This window comes from Mus caroli, unplaced genomic scaffold (genome assembly GCF_978045245.1).
Source record: "Mus caroli unplaced genomic scaffold, Mus_caroli_1 scaffold_11, whole genome shotgun sequence".
Classification (NCBI taxonomy): Eukaryota; Metazoa; Chordata; class Mammalia; order Rodentia; family Muridae; genus Mus; species Mus caroli.
Genome location: NW_028227266.1, coordinates 101,825,735 through 101,840,268, shown reverse-complemented (window position 1 = coordinate 101,840,268; position 14,534 = coordinate 101,825,735). Strand labels below are relative to the sequence as shown.

The window sequence follows — 14,534 nt, the reverse complement described above, 5'->3', positions numbered from 1 at the left end:
TGTTCAGACACACCAGAAGAGGGCATCAGATCCCATTACAGATGGCTGTGAGCCACCATGTGGTTGCTGTGGTTGAACTCAGGATCTCTGGAAGAGCAGTCAGTGCTCTTAACCACTGAGCCATCTCTCCAGCCCCCATATTGATTTTTAAAGAGGTCTTTAAGTAGCCTGGAACTCCCCACCTAGGCTGTCTGGCTATCAAGCCTTAGGGAATACTTGCATTTATCTGCCCTCCCCCAGCTCTGGGATTGCAATTATATACCACCATGCTTGGCTTTTTTTTAAAAAAGAAGAGGTTTGCATGACCGGCTTTCTAAGGATTCAGTTGTCTCCCTGTCTCCACATCCCATTGTGCACTGTGAATTGTTTCTTGACTCTTTAGCCCAGCTTAGATGAACTCGGGGAATTTCCAAACTATGTTCCTTGCAACCCTCCGGTCTTCGAGATGACAGCACGATGGGAAGACGCTGAGAGATACCTCTTCTCAGTCTCTGATGAACCCTAATTCCTAAGACCTCTTTTCATTTCCCCCAGTTTGCCAAGGCCACTGCAGCTTCCCAGCTGTTTCTTTTCCAAGCCCGTGTCCATTGCTTATGCGGCTACATCCATGGAGTCCTAGGCTTTGGGAAACTTACCTCTGCTCCTCTGGACATTGCTCGGGGAAAGAAGAAAAAGGGCAAAGAGGTGACGATCAAGAAGCCTGAGGAGATGAGCAGGCCCAGCCACCAGGCTCCGATCCACCGAGGGTCACCTGGGCTCAGGTTCACTGTAGCTGAGAAGAAACCGAGGAATAGAAGTGTCTGTTGGCTGAATGCCCGATCTCTCTGATCTGACTCGAAAGGGAAATCTGGCTCAGGGGGGTGTTTTGCTGACTTTCTTCCCACAATGGTGGGAAGACTACGATGCAGGACGGACCCTGATCTGTACAACTCTCCCTCTCCAGGCTTTTCTGGTCTTCCCAGAGCACCCCAGTCTCTGCACAGAAGGCAAATGCTAACCCTCCCACTGTTGTGTTTCCTCTCTAGCTCTTGGCAGGAATAATTGGTGAAATGATCTGGTCTCCAGAGGGCTGACATGGTTCACACACTACTACACACTTTGCCGCCACCATCCTACAGGCTCTTCTAGCATCCCGGTAACGGAAGACTTACACACATCTGACTTCCTCTAACTGATCAGGAGACCAAATCCCTTGTCCATTAGTCAATTTCAAACCTGTGTCCCTGGCATCCTAACCACTCTTAACCTGCACTCTTAACCACTGAGCTTGAGTACACTTTACTGTTGTTGTTTGGTTGGTTTTTTTGCTTTTTCGAGACAGGGTGTCTCTGTGTAGCCCTAGCTGTCCTGGAACACACTTTGTAGACCAGGCTGGCCTTGAACTCAGAAATCCGCCTGCCTCTGCCTCCCAAGTGCTGGGATAAAAGGCATGCGCCACCACGCCCGGCTACACTTTACTTTTGAGGAGCTCTAAGAAAGGAAGTTCCATAATTCTTAGGAGCCAGAGGACATCGCCATCAACAAAGTGGGTTGCCTGTTCTCCAAACAGCAATGATCCCCTGAAATCTGTCCCACTGTGCTCCAGCCCCCTCTGTGTTCCTTGACATCAGACATGGACACAGAAGGAGGAAGAAAGTAGCAAAATAGTGTCCAGTCACTCAGTGACAGGCACCCCTGGGCAGGGCCCCACGTGGGCTGAGAGCTCCATCGCTGCTCTCTATGGGCAGCCACAAGGGAGGAGCTAAACCAGAAGCATCAGTAAAGGGGGTGATAAGAATGAGTGTCCTCTGCATACGCACCCGTGTCCACTCTGCCGTAGTCCACGAAGATCCTCAGCATGACTGAGCCCAGCAGGTACCCGAAAGCCGGACCAAACACGGCGATAGCAAATAAGATGGCTGGACATTAAAGCAAGGGATAAAAAGCCGAGTGAGGGGCATTGGGGGAAGTTCAGCATCCCTAGTCTCCCAGACTGAAGGAGATTCCTAAGGTGCCACTCGCTGTCCCCTGGGACTAACAAGCCCATACCTGTAACTCCTCCTGAAGCCCGAGCCTATTACAGCTCCTGCAGATAAGGAAGGGCCGGATGCCAAGGCTTGCAGAACCAAGCCTGCGGCTCTGCACCTGCCAGAGAGATCTGCTGGCCTGGAATGAACTTTCCTCAATGGTATCTTTTTTGTCTTCTTAAGTGCCAGTCCAGGGTGTGTTATAGTTACAGTGTTGTGTGTGCACGGTGCTGGTGGCTCTGACGGGTGCACGTGGAGTCAAAGGTGCAGGCTGTGACCCTGAGAAAGCTCGATGTGGCTTTCTCTCTAAGGGAAGGGATTAGGTACCAGTTGGCCATCTGCTACCTTCTTCATGCATGCTAACCTGTTCACAACTTGGAGTATTGGTATATCACCTAGAAGAGCCTATAATTTGTTGAGGATCTACGGAGTGTCTAACACCTGGCCCATAGGCCACATGGTCTCCAGGACAGTTGTGAACATGGTTCAATACCAAATTTAAACTTAAAGCATTATGTTGTTGCTGTTGCATTAAAAAAAAAAAAACCACCTCAATTGCATGGGTTTCTAGTGTGAACTTGATAGAACCCAATATCATGCTGTGATGCCAAAGGCTCAAAACAGGGCTAAATGGCGATCTACATCAGCTCACCTAACCTCAAAACATAAGGCTCACACAAAAAATCTTAGTGCCGTCCTCCAGGTAAGAGCCTGGGGACTTGGGTTAGCCACTTGAGGTCCAGCCAAGTGGAAGGAAGCAGAACTGGCATTAACAATGGGTCTTTGTCATCCACCATGTTGTGGGCGAAGCGAATCAGACCCCACTTGAGCTTTAGCAGGTGCTGCACCAGGTCCTGACTCCCCACCCCTCGCAGCCCGGCTGAAGCTTAAGACTCACAGATATACAGAGGCGAGTTGGTAGGCTCTGCAAAGTCGTCCACATAGGAGATCCCAAATGGCTGAATGGGCACCGTCCCAACGCCGGCCAGCAGCTGAGCGACCACCATCAGGCTCCACATGCTGCTGGTCTCCTTCTGGGTATCGGGCACAGTGCTGTGGCACTTACTGGGGAGCAGGTCTGGCAAATGTTTCTGACAGAGGTCGGTCTGAAAGTGGCTGCTGTTTCCTGCAATGAGCATGCCCAGTAGTCACCATCAGCCTGGCTTCCCACTTCCACCATCTATCTGTCCTTCGATCCCGCTCTTGTTCTAGCCTTTCTTCCATATCCCAGAGGAAGGGAAAGAGGGCCAGGGTTAGGAAAACGGGACATGGTCCTAGAGGAGTAGTCCACTGCTTGCCTGGCAGAAGACTTGCTACAGAGACTGAGGCGAGAGCAAGGAGGACGGCGGTTCTTGCACCAGGAGCAGCTCTGCCCAGGAAGGAGAAGGCACAACCATTTCTCCCTCTGTTCCGGTGCTGGCAAAGGGTTGAGCATAGCAGATCCATATTTCAGTCCTGGAGGAAAGTGCCACCCATCTGGAAGAGGGGATCCACAGGCTAAACCCAGAGTTCTCCTCAGCAAAGGACTATGTCACCGCTGGGCTTGGCTCTGGCCTTCCCTGCATCCTGACCCCTTGATCCTTCACTTCTGAACGTTCCCAGCACCACACCATGGCAAAGGACTTGCTGCCAAAGGTATTTAGTAACCTGACCACACCTGGGCAGCCCCCCCAGAATCATAGACTCTTAATGCTTCTTGGGCCTTTTGGCCGGGACCAAGAGAAGAACGGCAGACTCTGAAAACAAGGGGATTTGGAGATCTTGTCATATTACAGATTGGGGAGCGAGGCTGTCCCTGGAGGCCCTTCTGGGAGGGCTCCAGTCATCCCAGTATGGCCTTTGGACACTGTGGTTCCTGCGGCTGTAGGCTTTGCCAGGCTTGGCAGCTGCATCCGTGCCTCTGTTTTCAATTTGCCCCACACCAAACAATCAGCGTTGTCAGCTTTCCAAGGCCTAGAGGGGTTTGAGGGAAACTTTTCCAGATCCCTTTTATTCCTGCTTCATTCTGGCCAATGGAAGCCTCTGACGTCACCAGCCTTCCTCCGTGGGGTTTTCATTAACACAAATGGAATCAGTTTAATTCCTACTTAGGATCTTCCCAGAGGTGTGGCCCTGAGCGAGAGGGCCCCTGAGCCCCCTGGAGAGAAAAGGTGGGGGCCATGGAATAGTTGGTAGGGCAGGGGCAGGGGCTCTGCCTTCCCTAATGCCCCATTCCCCGTCCACACAGGCCTCCTATGGCTGAATCCTATTACTGCCTATTCTCAATGCCAGGGTCTAGACTAGACCCATGTGCAAACTTCCAGCAAAAGGGCTCCTTTAATGGCCACTGAGAGACTCAGATAAAACAGAGGGACGAAGGCCAGGTGTGACACTATCAAGTACTCTGGGAAGCCATGCATGTCGGGCTCACTAGGGATCTCGGACCTCAAGGAGCTGAGGCAGAAGGATTATAAGTTAGAGGACAGCCTGGTCCACATAACATGTACCCCTCTCAACAAACCAAACTGTTACTACAACCACTAGCCAAGGCTCATTGGTGGCACAGAATGCAGATGACTTTAACGGAGACAGGGGCCTTGGTCGCCTTTAGTGAGTGTCCTGTGGTGTGCGTTATCTATTCAAGAATAGTTTAAAGGCCATCTGAAATCAAATGATAATGCCAAGAAAGAGTTGTCCCTGTGCCTGCTTGGTCACGGAAGGCATGTGCCTCGATCTGAGACACCATCCTCTGACTAGTAGTGTGGGTGAAGCCTGCCTCTTGATAAACAGCCACACCAAGATTCAAGTCCTCTTTAGTCTCCCAGCCATCTGGCTAGTGACTGTGAGAGAGGGCCCTTTCCTCATGCAGGTGACAGAGGGACACAGGCATGGCCCTTACCTAGTCTCCAACCCACAAGGGCCCCTGGGTTGTTTTAAAAAAAAAAAAGCAACTACAGTATTGCTTTGTCAACAGAAACAGGAAGCGACGAGATAGCACGTAATATCCCACAGGATGGCAAGCATCAAAAAGCTGAAAAACAGCAAGTGTTGGTGAGGATCCTGAGACCGAGAGACCCCTGGGCACTGCTGGCGAAGTGTGGGAAAGGCTGCAGCCATTCTGCAATGAGTCCCATAATAATCGAGATGAAGCTGAGGCTTGAAGAGACTTTTGTTTTTCAAGACGGTTTCTTTGTATAGCCCTGGCTGTCCTGACTCACAGAGATCCTTCTGCCTCTGCCTGCCTCTGCCTCCCAACTACTGGGATCAAAGGTGCGCACGGCCACTGCCCTTGCTGGATTTTTCTTTTTCTCTTTTAGATCCACCTCCCCCCTTTAAAAAAATTATTTATTTTATGTGTATAAGTACACTGTAGCTGTCTTCAGACACAGCAGAAGAGGGCATTGGATCCCATTACAGATGGTTGTGAGCCACTGTGTAGTTTCTGGGAAGTGAACTCAGGACCTCTGGAAGAGCAGTCAGTGCTCTTGACCACTGAGCCATCTCTTCAGCCCTGAAGAGATCTTAATGTTCCCATATTTATGGCACCATTGTTGGTGAAAACCAAGAAATAGAAACAACCTGGTAATTAAGTCAAACATGGTACATACAATAGGATCTTTTTTCAATTTAAAGAGGAAGCAAATTCTGCTGTATGTTAACATAGATGAGCCTTGGGGACACTGTGCTAAGTGAAAGAAGCCAAACAAAATGCCAAGTCCTGTCTGACTCTCTTAATGGGAGGCTTCTAAAGTGGCTGAATTCATAAAGACTGGGAGTTTGTCAAGGGCTAAGGGAGAAAGGAATGAAGACATTGCATAGGATCGATTCACATAAGAATGTCCTGGAGGCGGGTGGCTTTGACTTAGCCCCACCAGCACGCATCTTACAGTGGTAGAAGGGCAAACTTCACGTTATACATTTCACCGTAACTGGAAAAAAAACCCTAGTGCAAAGCACACAAAGGACAGAGAGTAAAGGTTAAGTGGGAAATTCAGAGTTGGCATGGCAGGGGGGTGGAGAGGTTGGAAAAAAGTTCTCTGGAGACAGGGGCCTCTGAACCAAGAAGAAGGCACAATGGGAAGCCAGGGTGTCTCAGCACTCACAAGTGAGGGACACAGTTCACAGGGAAGTTTGGGAGGGGAGGGTATGCAATCCAGCTACTGCCGGTGGGTAGATTGCCTTAGGAACTACCTACCCCAAGGACACCCCAAGACAGGTGAAGACCCTGACAGGGCACTGTAATACAGTTTCTGGGTAGACGAAGGTCCTAGTTCAAGGGCAGGAAGACCCTCAGCCAGAACTGCCTAGAGCTCTAAGAGGTGAGGCTGTCGCTGTGTGCTCAGGGTCAGGGCTTGCGGGGGCTCCATGGTCGTATGAGTATGAATAGGTAGGATTGTGGTGGGGGCAGGGGATGATGACTTGAGGGACTCCCCAGGGAAATAAAAGTCCCAAAGAATAGAGTTTGTTCTAAGTTTACTCCAATTCCAGATTTCACCCGTCCTCATTATTTGACAGAAACAGACATCCATGAGAACCGTTGTTACTGCCTTGGCTGGCAAAGGCTCTGTGTGTGTGTGTGTGTGACATTTAATGGTCATCAAAGATCGTAAAAACATTGACTGCCTTATTAAGTCTTCATGGGCCATATTGCGTGGTATGCCAAAGCCACAGAAATCCTCCTGAAGTTTCATCCAGCGAAGTGTTCAGCCACCAAAGTCTCTGGGGATCGTTTCGCTACTATTAAGTTTAAAAGTGTCAATGTGCAGGTCAGAAATACCTCTTACTCGAAATATGCATGAAAAAAAAATGATCCGTTGGCCCCAAATACATCCAAGTCTCCAAATTCTCCATGGCTTTATTCTGTTTCCCACACTGATTCAAGATCTCCCTGCAGAATGGGGGCCCAAGCCTACTTCAGATCCAGCTGTGACACTTGTGCAAAGGGACAGTTGTTGGAGCTGAGAAGATGGCTTGGTTCATAAAGTGCTTGACCTCATAAGCATGACATCTGAATTTGATCTTCGGAACCAATATAAAAAGCCCAGCATGAGGGCACACGCTTGTAACGCCAGTGTTGGAAAGGTGAGGATCAGATGGCATGTGGCCACCCAGCCTAGACTCATTGGCCAGCCCAAGTCCCAGTGAGAGAATATATCTCGAAAAATATGGTGGATGACCCTCCTGAGCGAGCAACAACACCCAGGATGACCTCTGGCCTCCGGATGTACTCCCCCTCCCCCCCCATGCGTGTATGAATGCATACATGTACATGCACACACACATGTATGCGCAGCAGTAGTTAAACAAAGCCCTTAGGGCAGGGCTTCTTTCCCTATGGGCGCCATCTCAGGAACAGCAGCTGGCTACCTTGGAGGTGGTGAGCACTGAGCCCTGGAGCACCGAGGAGCAGAGAAGAGCAGTGGGCAGGATGTTCTGAGGAGGTCTGTTGCTCCCTGCCCTCCAGGGTGGTTGACAGCAGTTGGAGCCTTATGCAGGAGCTTAGGAACAAGGCATGGACTCCCTTTAGTGGGTGGTCCTGGCCATCACACCCTGGGTGAAAATAGGGTCTAAGTTTTTTTTTTTTTTTTAAAAGACTGTTAAGCTCTTCTTTTCAAAAATAATCAACATGAATGAGGTGGGCATCATAGATATGTGACTGCAGAGGCAAGAGGATGGGAAGAACAGGCCTTGGAGGGGACCATCCTTGCAGGCAGGTTCTCAACAGACAGAAGGACAGTGGTGGGTAGATTGGCTTTCTGGACTGCAGTCTCCCATTTCTTCCCTAGGGGCAGAGTTCTTAGCCTTTTCCAAGAGCTTGAGCCCATGTAGGGGATCAACAAGTATCTCATCATTTCTCAAGTCTGAGTGCTTTCCCAGCTGCTCACTGTGGCTGGGGACATGGCTTACTTAGTGAAGTGATGGCCGAGCAAACACGGGGACCTGACTTCAGATCCTCCTCAGCACACAGAGAGAAGCTCAGGCGTGGCAGCGTGCATCTGTAATCCCAGCACTGGGGAGGCAGAGATAGGGCCAATTCCTGGCGCTCACTGGCCTACAGCCTAGATAAACAGGTGAGTGCCAGGTTCATGGGAGATGCTGTCTCAAAGAAATACAGCTAAGAGTGATTGAGAATCATCTAACATTGACTTCTAGCCTCCACATAAATGTATGCATGGACACATGTGCACATATGAACATACATCCAAACACATTTATACACGTTACCTCACACACAAATTAAAATCTTTTTATAGATTTATTTATCTCATGAGTATGAGTGGTCTGCCTGCGTGTATGTGCACACGGTATCCTCAGGGATCAGAAGACGACATTGACTGCCCTGAAACTGGAGTTATGGATGGTTATGAGCCACCATGTGGGCTTTGGGAACCAAACCTTGCAAGAGTCAGTCCTCTTAATCACTGAGCCATCTCTCCAGTCCTACATTTTTGTTGGTGTATTTGTTTGTTTGTTTGTTTGTTTGTTTGTTTGAGATAGGGATTCACTCTGTAGCTCTGGCTGTCCTAGAACTCACTCTGTGGACCAGGCTGACCTCAGACTCACAGAGATCCACCTGCCTTTGTCTCCTGAGTGCTGGGATCAAAGGTGTGCATCACTATATCTCCAGTCCCCTTCCCCCCATACACACAACATTTTAAAAATAATAAAAGTCCTGAAATAAGATAGATAAGTGGCACCCTTTGCAGCCACTACAGAACTTCTCTGAAATCCATCTGCTCACCGAAGGCTGCCTGCCTCTATACTGCAGGGCTCCTTAGGAGGAAAAGGACCTTAATTAACAGGAGTTTAGTCTATTTCCTATCTCCTCCAAGGCAGACTCCTGGAAGGCACAAGTTCATTAGAGCACATTCTTTAACCCCAGTAGGACACAAGGGGTCCAGTTCCATCAGTCTTTACAGGACTGGGCAGCGCTGACTAGGAACAGGCTGGCTTCACCCCTCCTGAGGTTACTCAGCCCTACCCTGGCAGCACGCGAGTCAACCTCCTGACTCACGCTGAGTTTTATATCTGCAAAATTCCAGTCCTGACTTCTGGATCCCTCTGTGGTTTTGCAATATAGGAGATTTTTTTGTGTCAAGAAGTCAACTTTCCTGGGATGTGACCCATGGACTCGGGCAGGCATGGAACAGGACTGAAGCAGGCATGATGTTCCCAACATAAAGAAATGGGAAGTGGCTAGCATGATAGAAGGTATGTCAGCCATTCCGATCAGATCGGCACACATGCATACATAGGTTGAAATGTCACATGCTATGTTTATGTGATCACTATGTGTCATTGCAATGAAAAACAGTTAAAATACTATTTTACGATCCCATGGGAACTTTATACAATGTATTTTTTATCATAGTCACTCTCCTCCCATCCCACCCCCCAGCTCTTCCCATGTCCATCCCCACCTTCCCATCCCTTCACAACTTTGTGCTCTCCTTATTCATAAAACTTTGTTTTATAAAGCACTATTTTATAAGAAATAATTAGTATATCATAATCGAGGACCCAAAGTTCCTCCAATAAAACTACTTTCATTCAAAATGATGAATCACTTGGAGAAACTCAAATGGATAAGGCCATGTTACTCAGGGACAGGCTCCAGTAGTGACAGACAAGACTGAGGGTGGTTTCCAGCAATAGCAGATTACAACAAAGAACTCACAGGGCAAACGTGTGTTCTTGGAAAAGTTCGTACATGTACAGGGAAGGAGTGTGCTAGTGTTGGGCACGTGTGTGTATGTGCACACATGTATGTGTGCACTGAGACTGAAACTCTCTTCCCACACTGCCTCCCTTGTCATAGGAGGGTTCTAAAATAATGCTACTTTTACTGGGCCTAAGGGAGCAGGCTTGCTGTATGCAGGACTTAAAATCCCAAGCCATATGGCTGGCCGGAGACTCCCCTCTCCTAGTTCCTCATAGCCTTTGCCAGTGCACAGGCTCCCTGAGCATCAAATTAATTTCTTTAGTGGCTGGGAGAAAAATGATGACAGCTAGCAGCACCGACTTTAATATTTAAGGAGATAGGCACTTCACTAGCACCTTTCATTGTTGTGAAATAGCAGTTATTGCTCACAGATTTATTCCCCAGGCTGCCAGGGAGCTCTTTGAAGAAAACCCAGAGTAGTTAGCAGAGCCAACATCAGTTCATCAAAAGTCATCCATGCCTCCTCCCCCACACACATTTTCTTTGTTAGTGCGGCTCTTTAGCCAGCAGAAGCTGTGGCATGACTTGCCTGGAGGCAGCCTGTTGACGAAGTCTGTCACTATATCTGCTAGGTAAGATGGGAACCCATATCTGGAGCACCTTCAGGGGAACCAGCTTGCTGTATACCTGAGGTAGAAGGGCTATGTGTCTGTCACTCTGCAGGCTCTGTCCTGGGGACATGGCTGGCAGGCCTAAGAACAACAGGGATGCGGTAGAGTCAGGAGAATGGCCGATGAAACATCCCGAAGGCCGAAAAGTTAAAAAAAAAAAAAATTAGACCCAAGGAAAAAAAAGCAGGGCTCCAGCCAAGGAGAGTGACTCTTACAGGGATCAAATACAAGGTTTGGCTTCAGCTAGACAGCAAATAGACAAGGCAAGGCCTGGCATTTGGTAGGCAGAGAGAGGCAGGTAGATCTCTGAGTTCAAGACCAGCCCCATCTACAGAGCAAGTTCCAAGACAGCCAGGGCTACACAGAGAAACCCTGTCTCAAACAAAACCAAACAACAACAAAACCATCCTCAGGGTTGAGTTTCTGGCTATTTTGATCACACATCCACATCTTAAGCCTGCTTTAGGATCCTCAGATCCAGAGGGGAAACTTCTCTGTCGTTTTCCCGAGGAGACCCTGAAGCCCTGCAACCTTATTTTCTGAGGTCCAGTGAAGATTCCACAGTGGAAGAACAGGCTCAGCCCAGCTATGGGATGGCTGTTCCTGTAGCTGGGACTAACAGACTTGGTCTGGATGATTCTAGGAGGGACTAGAACCCATGGGAGGTAGTACCAGATCTAAGAAAGAGAGTAACTGGGCACATCAAGGCAGCCTGGTGGATTCATAGCCTGGGAGTTCAGCTCTAAGGGATAGGGTAAGCCTAGGCCAGGAGAACCATGTAGCACAGGGCTTGGGAAACTACTAACGAGGGTAGGATCGGATGGATCCCTGCCCTGTTTGTGCCCGTGAGTTTTACAGCACACGCCTAGACACTTTGGTCTCTACTCCTGTGGAAACTGGTGTTCCTGGAACAGTGCTGAACAGGTTCATAGTCCCTGGGGTTGGCAAGCTGGAAATATTTGCAACCTGGTACTTGAATAAAAATGTCTGCCCGTGGCTTAATATGGTTTTCAAACACTTCAGCCACTAAAGCTTTCTATAACCAAAGCTTCTGGAGATACGGAATACGACCCAGACATAACCAGGGCTCTTGAAGGATGGGTGTGTGGTGGAGGAGGGAGTTCTCCTACTCAGCCTTCTCCTCACTTCTTCTCCTAGGCTAGGGAGAAGACAGGAAGGGGATATCTGGAACATTCCAGAATACCCACAAGCCTTTGCTGACAGCTAGGTCCTGGGATGTAGGTCAGTTGACTGCTGTGTTATTGTCCCTATTTCAATGCCCGAGTTTCCATCTTCTCTGATTATGGACAGCGCAAGCATGGTCATGGGAGAAAGAAGGTGCCCACTGCCTAGGTGTGCCTGGGTCATCCATGTCAAGTCTTTCAGTCACAAGAGGTGTCTGGGCAGTCAATAGCCTCACCAAGTGCAGGAAGAGGAATAGAAGGTGCCTTTCTGACTCCCTGGGCCTTCAGGAGTCCACTACCTCCTATAGTGATGGCTAACAGTTTCTTCAAACCCCATCCTACAGTGGGATAGTGACTGTTTCCTAGGATGCCCAAAGCATTTCTTCTCTGCCTTGAATGACAGCTCTTAGGGAGACCTTCCCCTGTCCTAGGTAGGACTGAGACAGAGTCTACCAACCATCCAGGAAGAGTGACTCAATGGAGGGCAGGAAGGAGCTTGTCTCCAAAGACACTTGCAGCAGGCCCACCACCTGGCTTCACTGTTGAACAAGAAAAATGGCTGCATAGTAAGTAGTTCCCAAGGGCCCAGAAGGTAGAGAGAAGCCAGCCACACTTAGCTTCCTACCGGAGGACCAGGAGGATGCTTTCAATTCACCTGACTTGCCCCACAACACAGATGCTCTGTAGTTAAAATTTCAATCCTAATAAGCCCTTATAAAAGACACACAATCCAGAAATTCTATTTATAAGCCATATGCCTAGATTGGGCAGATCTATACTAACGTATTTCCTAGCTATAAGGTTCCTGGTTACTTGCTGTTCCTTTTGGCCACACGGTTCTGATCCATGGCAGCTTCTTCCTCCCTTATATCCCTCCTCTTCCTTCCCCCTTCTACCTGCCACCCTATCTCTTGAACCTCCAGTCTCACCTTTCTCCCTTCCCTGCCCAATCACAGGCCTTTTATTGACCAGTGAAAGTGGGGAGAAGGTTCACATGGCATCCCTTGAACACATGAGGATCTGCTCATGGGGCAGAGGGCAACCACATTTTGAGGAACCAGTAGTATTCTGCATTAGAACACAAGCAGCATCAGACCAAATCCACTACAATGCTCAAAGACCCAGAGCATGAACAGCCTAGGTCAGGAGCTGGTGCCTGGAGAGGGGCTGTCTCTCGTGCCACTGCAGTGGAGACGCTTGCCCCACCAACCTCAGAGTTCTGACCTTCCCTGCCACTCAGTGCAGCAGCTGGGTGCCTACAAATCATCCCTCAGGTTTACACCTCTCCTTTCCTATACCATGACTTTAAGAAGGTCCTCGTCAAACTGCATTCGCTTTTGGTCTACTCATCTGTTCGGAACTGTTTTTCTTTTAGTCGAGTTAATAGCATGTATGTGTTTTTCGATATTTTCCTTTCTTGTATTTGTTTGTTTTTTTGTCTTCTTTTTTTCCAGATTAAACAGTTCCAATTAGCCAGGTTGTGCAACCACTGACTACCTACCCACTCACCCCAACACGCATGCTCCCTTTACCCTTTATTAACACCCTATCTCAGCTCTCCAGCCAACTGCCCGTCACGTGCATGCTTGTCCCCCACATCCCTACCCACACACTTCTTCCTATGTGTGTTCTCTTCACTCTCCTTCCCAGATACTCCCACCTCCTCACAACCCCCCTACCGGCCTACCTTCACCCCTGCGTCTACACACTCCTGCCACCAGTACCCATCCCCACATACACCAGCTTCCTCTCCTCTGCATGCCCAGCCACTTCCCTACCTCCCCCAACATCGGCCCGTAGAGAAGCTCTGCCCTGCACATACCTACGTGTTACAGGCACACGTGGGCCACCTGCACACCATGAGCCTGCCCCTTATTTCCCGTAGCTTCTAGCATCTCCATTTCATGCCACAGCTGGGTATTTACCACAGACCTGAGCTCATGTTCCAGAGTGACTCTGTCTGAGCCCCCGGCCTGGGCCACTTCCAGGCTTAGGAGATGGATTTAGCTCTGGAGGCCGAGAGCCGAGGAAGGAAGGGTTGAAGTCACTCTGGGTCCCAAGGCTCTGCTTTGTGTGTTTTCCCTCTGCCCATCTTCCTGGGGACATCACGAAGAGCACAGCCTAGGGACCAACAGTCTCAGACATCAAGGACCAGGAAGGGCTTCTTCCCTTTCTTTTCTTGATTGCTTCCAAAATACAACACTTCCCTTCATTTTCTGCTTAGCCTTCAAGAGACTTCCTGCCCCAGCAACCATTGTCTGCCAGGCTGACTTCCGAAAGGACTAGACTGAATCTTTCATCAGGTTACACCTAGTCTTTCCAAACACTGATTTCCATAAGTCCCCTCTCTCCTCTCCTATGGGAACCAGTCTCACAGTGACTTGTTTCCCATCCACAAAAGCCTCCCTGTACCTTCTAGACATGGGCTTGGATGGAGGCTTTGGCTGGGTAGCTAGTCTCTAAAGGCGCCAAGGCACATTTCCGGACCCCAGTGACATTTAGAAAATCTAAACACCCATAAATGTCTGCATGGACTTTTTTAGATTAGCAATTAGTTGTAAAGGTCTTTGTGATTTCCCACAACATTCAGTCTTTGTTCAGTTTTCTTCCCCCTCTGAAGATGATAGTTTCCCTTCATTTCCCATGGGCATTGCTGGGGCAGCTTTGCTCCATGGTGGAAGAAGTCAGAAAATCCTCATGAAGAGAGGAGTGGAGCGGAAACTGATCAACTACAGATTTCAAGTGCGACAGCAAGGCAAGCAAATAGAGGTTTCCCCGATAGCCACCGTGAGCCATGCTCTTCATGTCTATTTCTATTCCGGGAACCCAGAGTGGGAAGGCATTGTTGCTCCTGCATTACAGGTAAGGTTCAGAAAAAAAAGAGGAGTGCCTCCCCTAAGAAGAGTCGGCAAGAGAGCAGCTGAGATGGGATTGGGCTGTCAAAGTCCATGCTCTGCCTACCAATGGGAGTGAGGACCGAGCCTTTCCTACACTGTGACTTTAAGAGGCTCCAGATGAAACTTCATTCAGC

The 14,534-nt window shown here is 49.1% G+C and overlaps 1 protein-coding gene across 1 annotated transcript in view; it reads right to left on the bottom strand.

Annotated features, from left to right (window-relative positions):
- The window catches only part of Slco2a1 (solute carrier organic anion transporter family member 2A1), an 80,917-nt gene that overhangs the window by 19,113 nt on the left and 47,270 nt on the right, over positions 1-14,534 (bottom strand). Inside the window, exons 4-6 of the mRNA XM_021172521.3 lie at positions 2,905-3,132; positions 1,800-1,898; positions 636-772 (exon numbers count right to left, since the gene is read on the bottom strand). Coding sequence (XP_021028180.1) covers positions 636-772; positions 1,800-1,898; positions 2,905-3,132 — 464 coding nt within the window. The remainder of the gene's footprint in view (positions 1-635; positions 773-1,799; positions 1,899-2,904; positions 3,133-14,534) is intronic.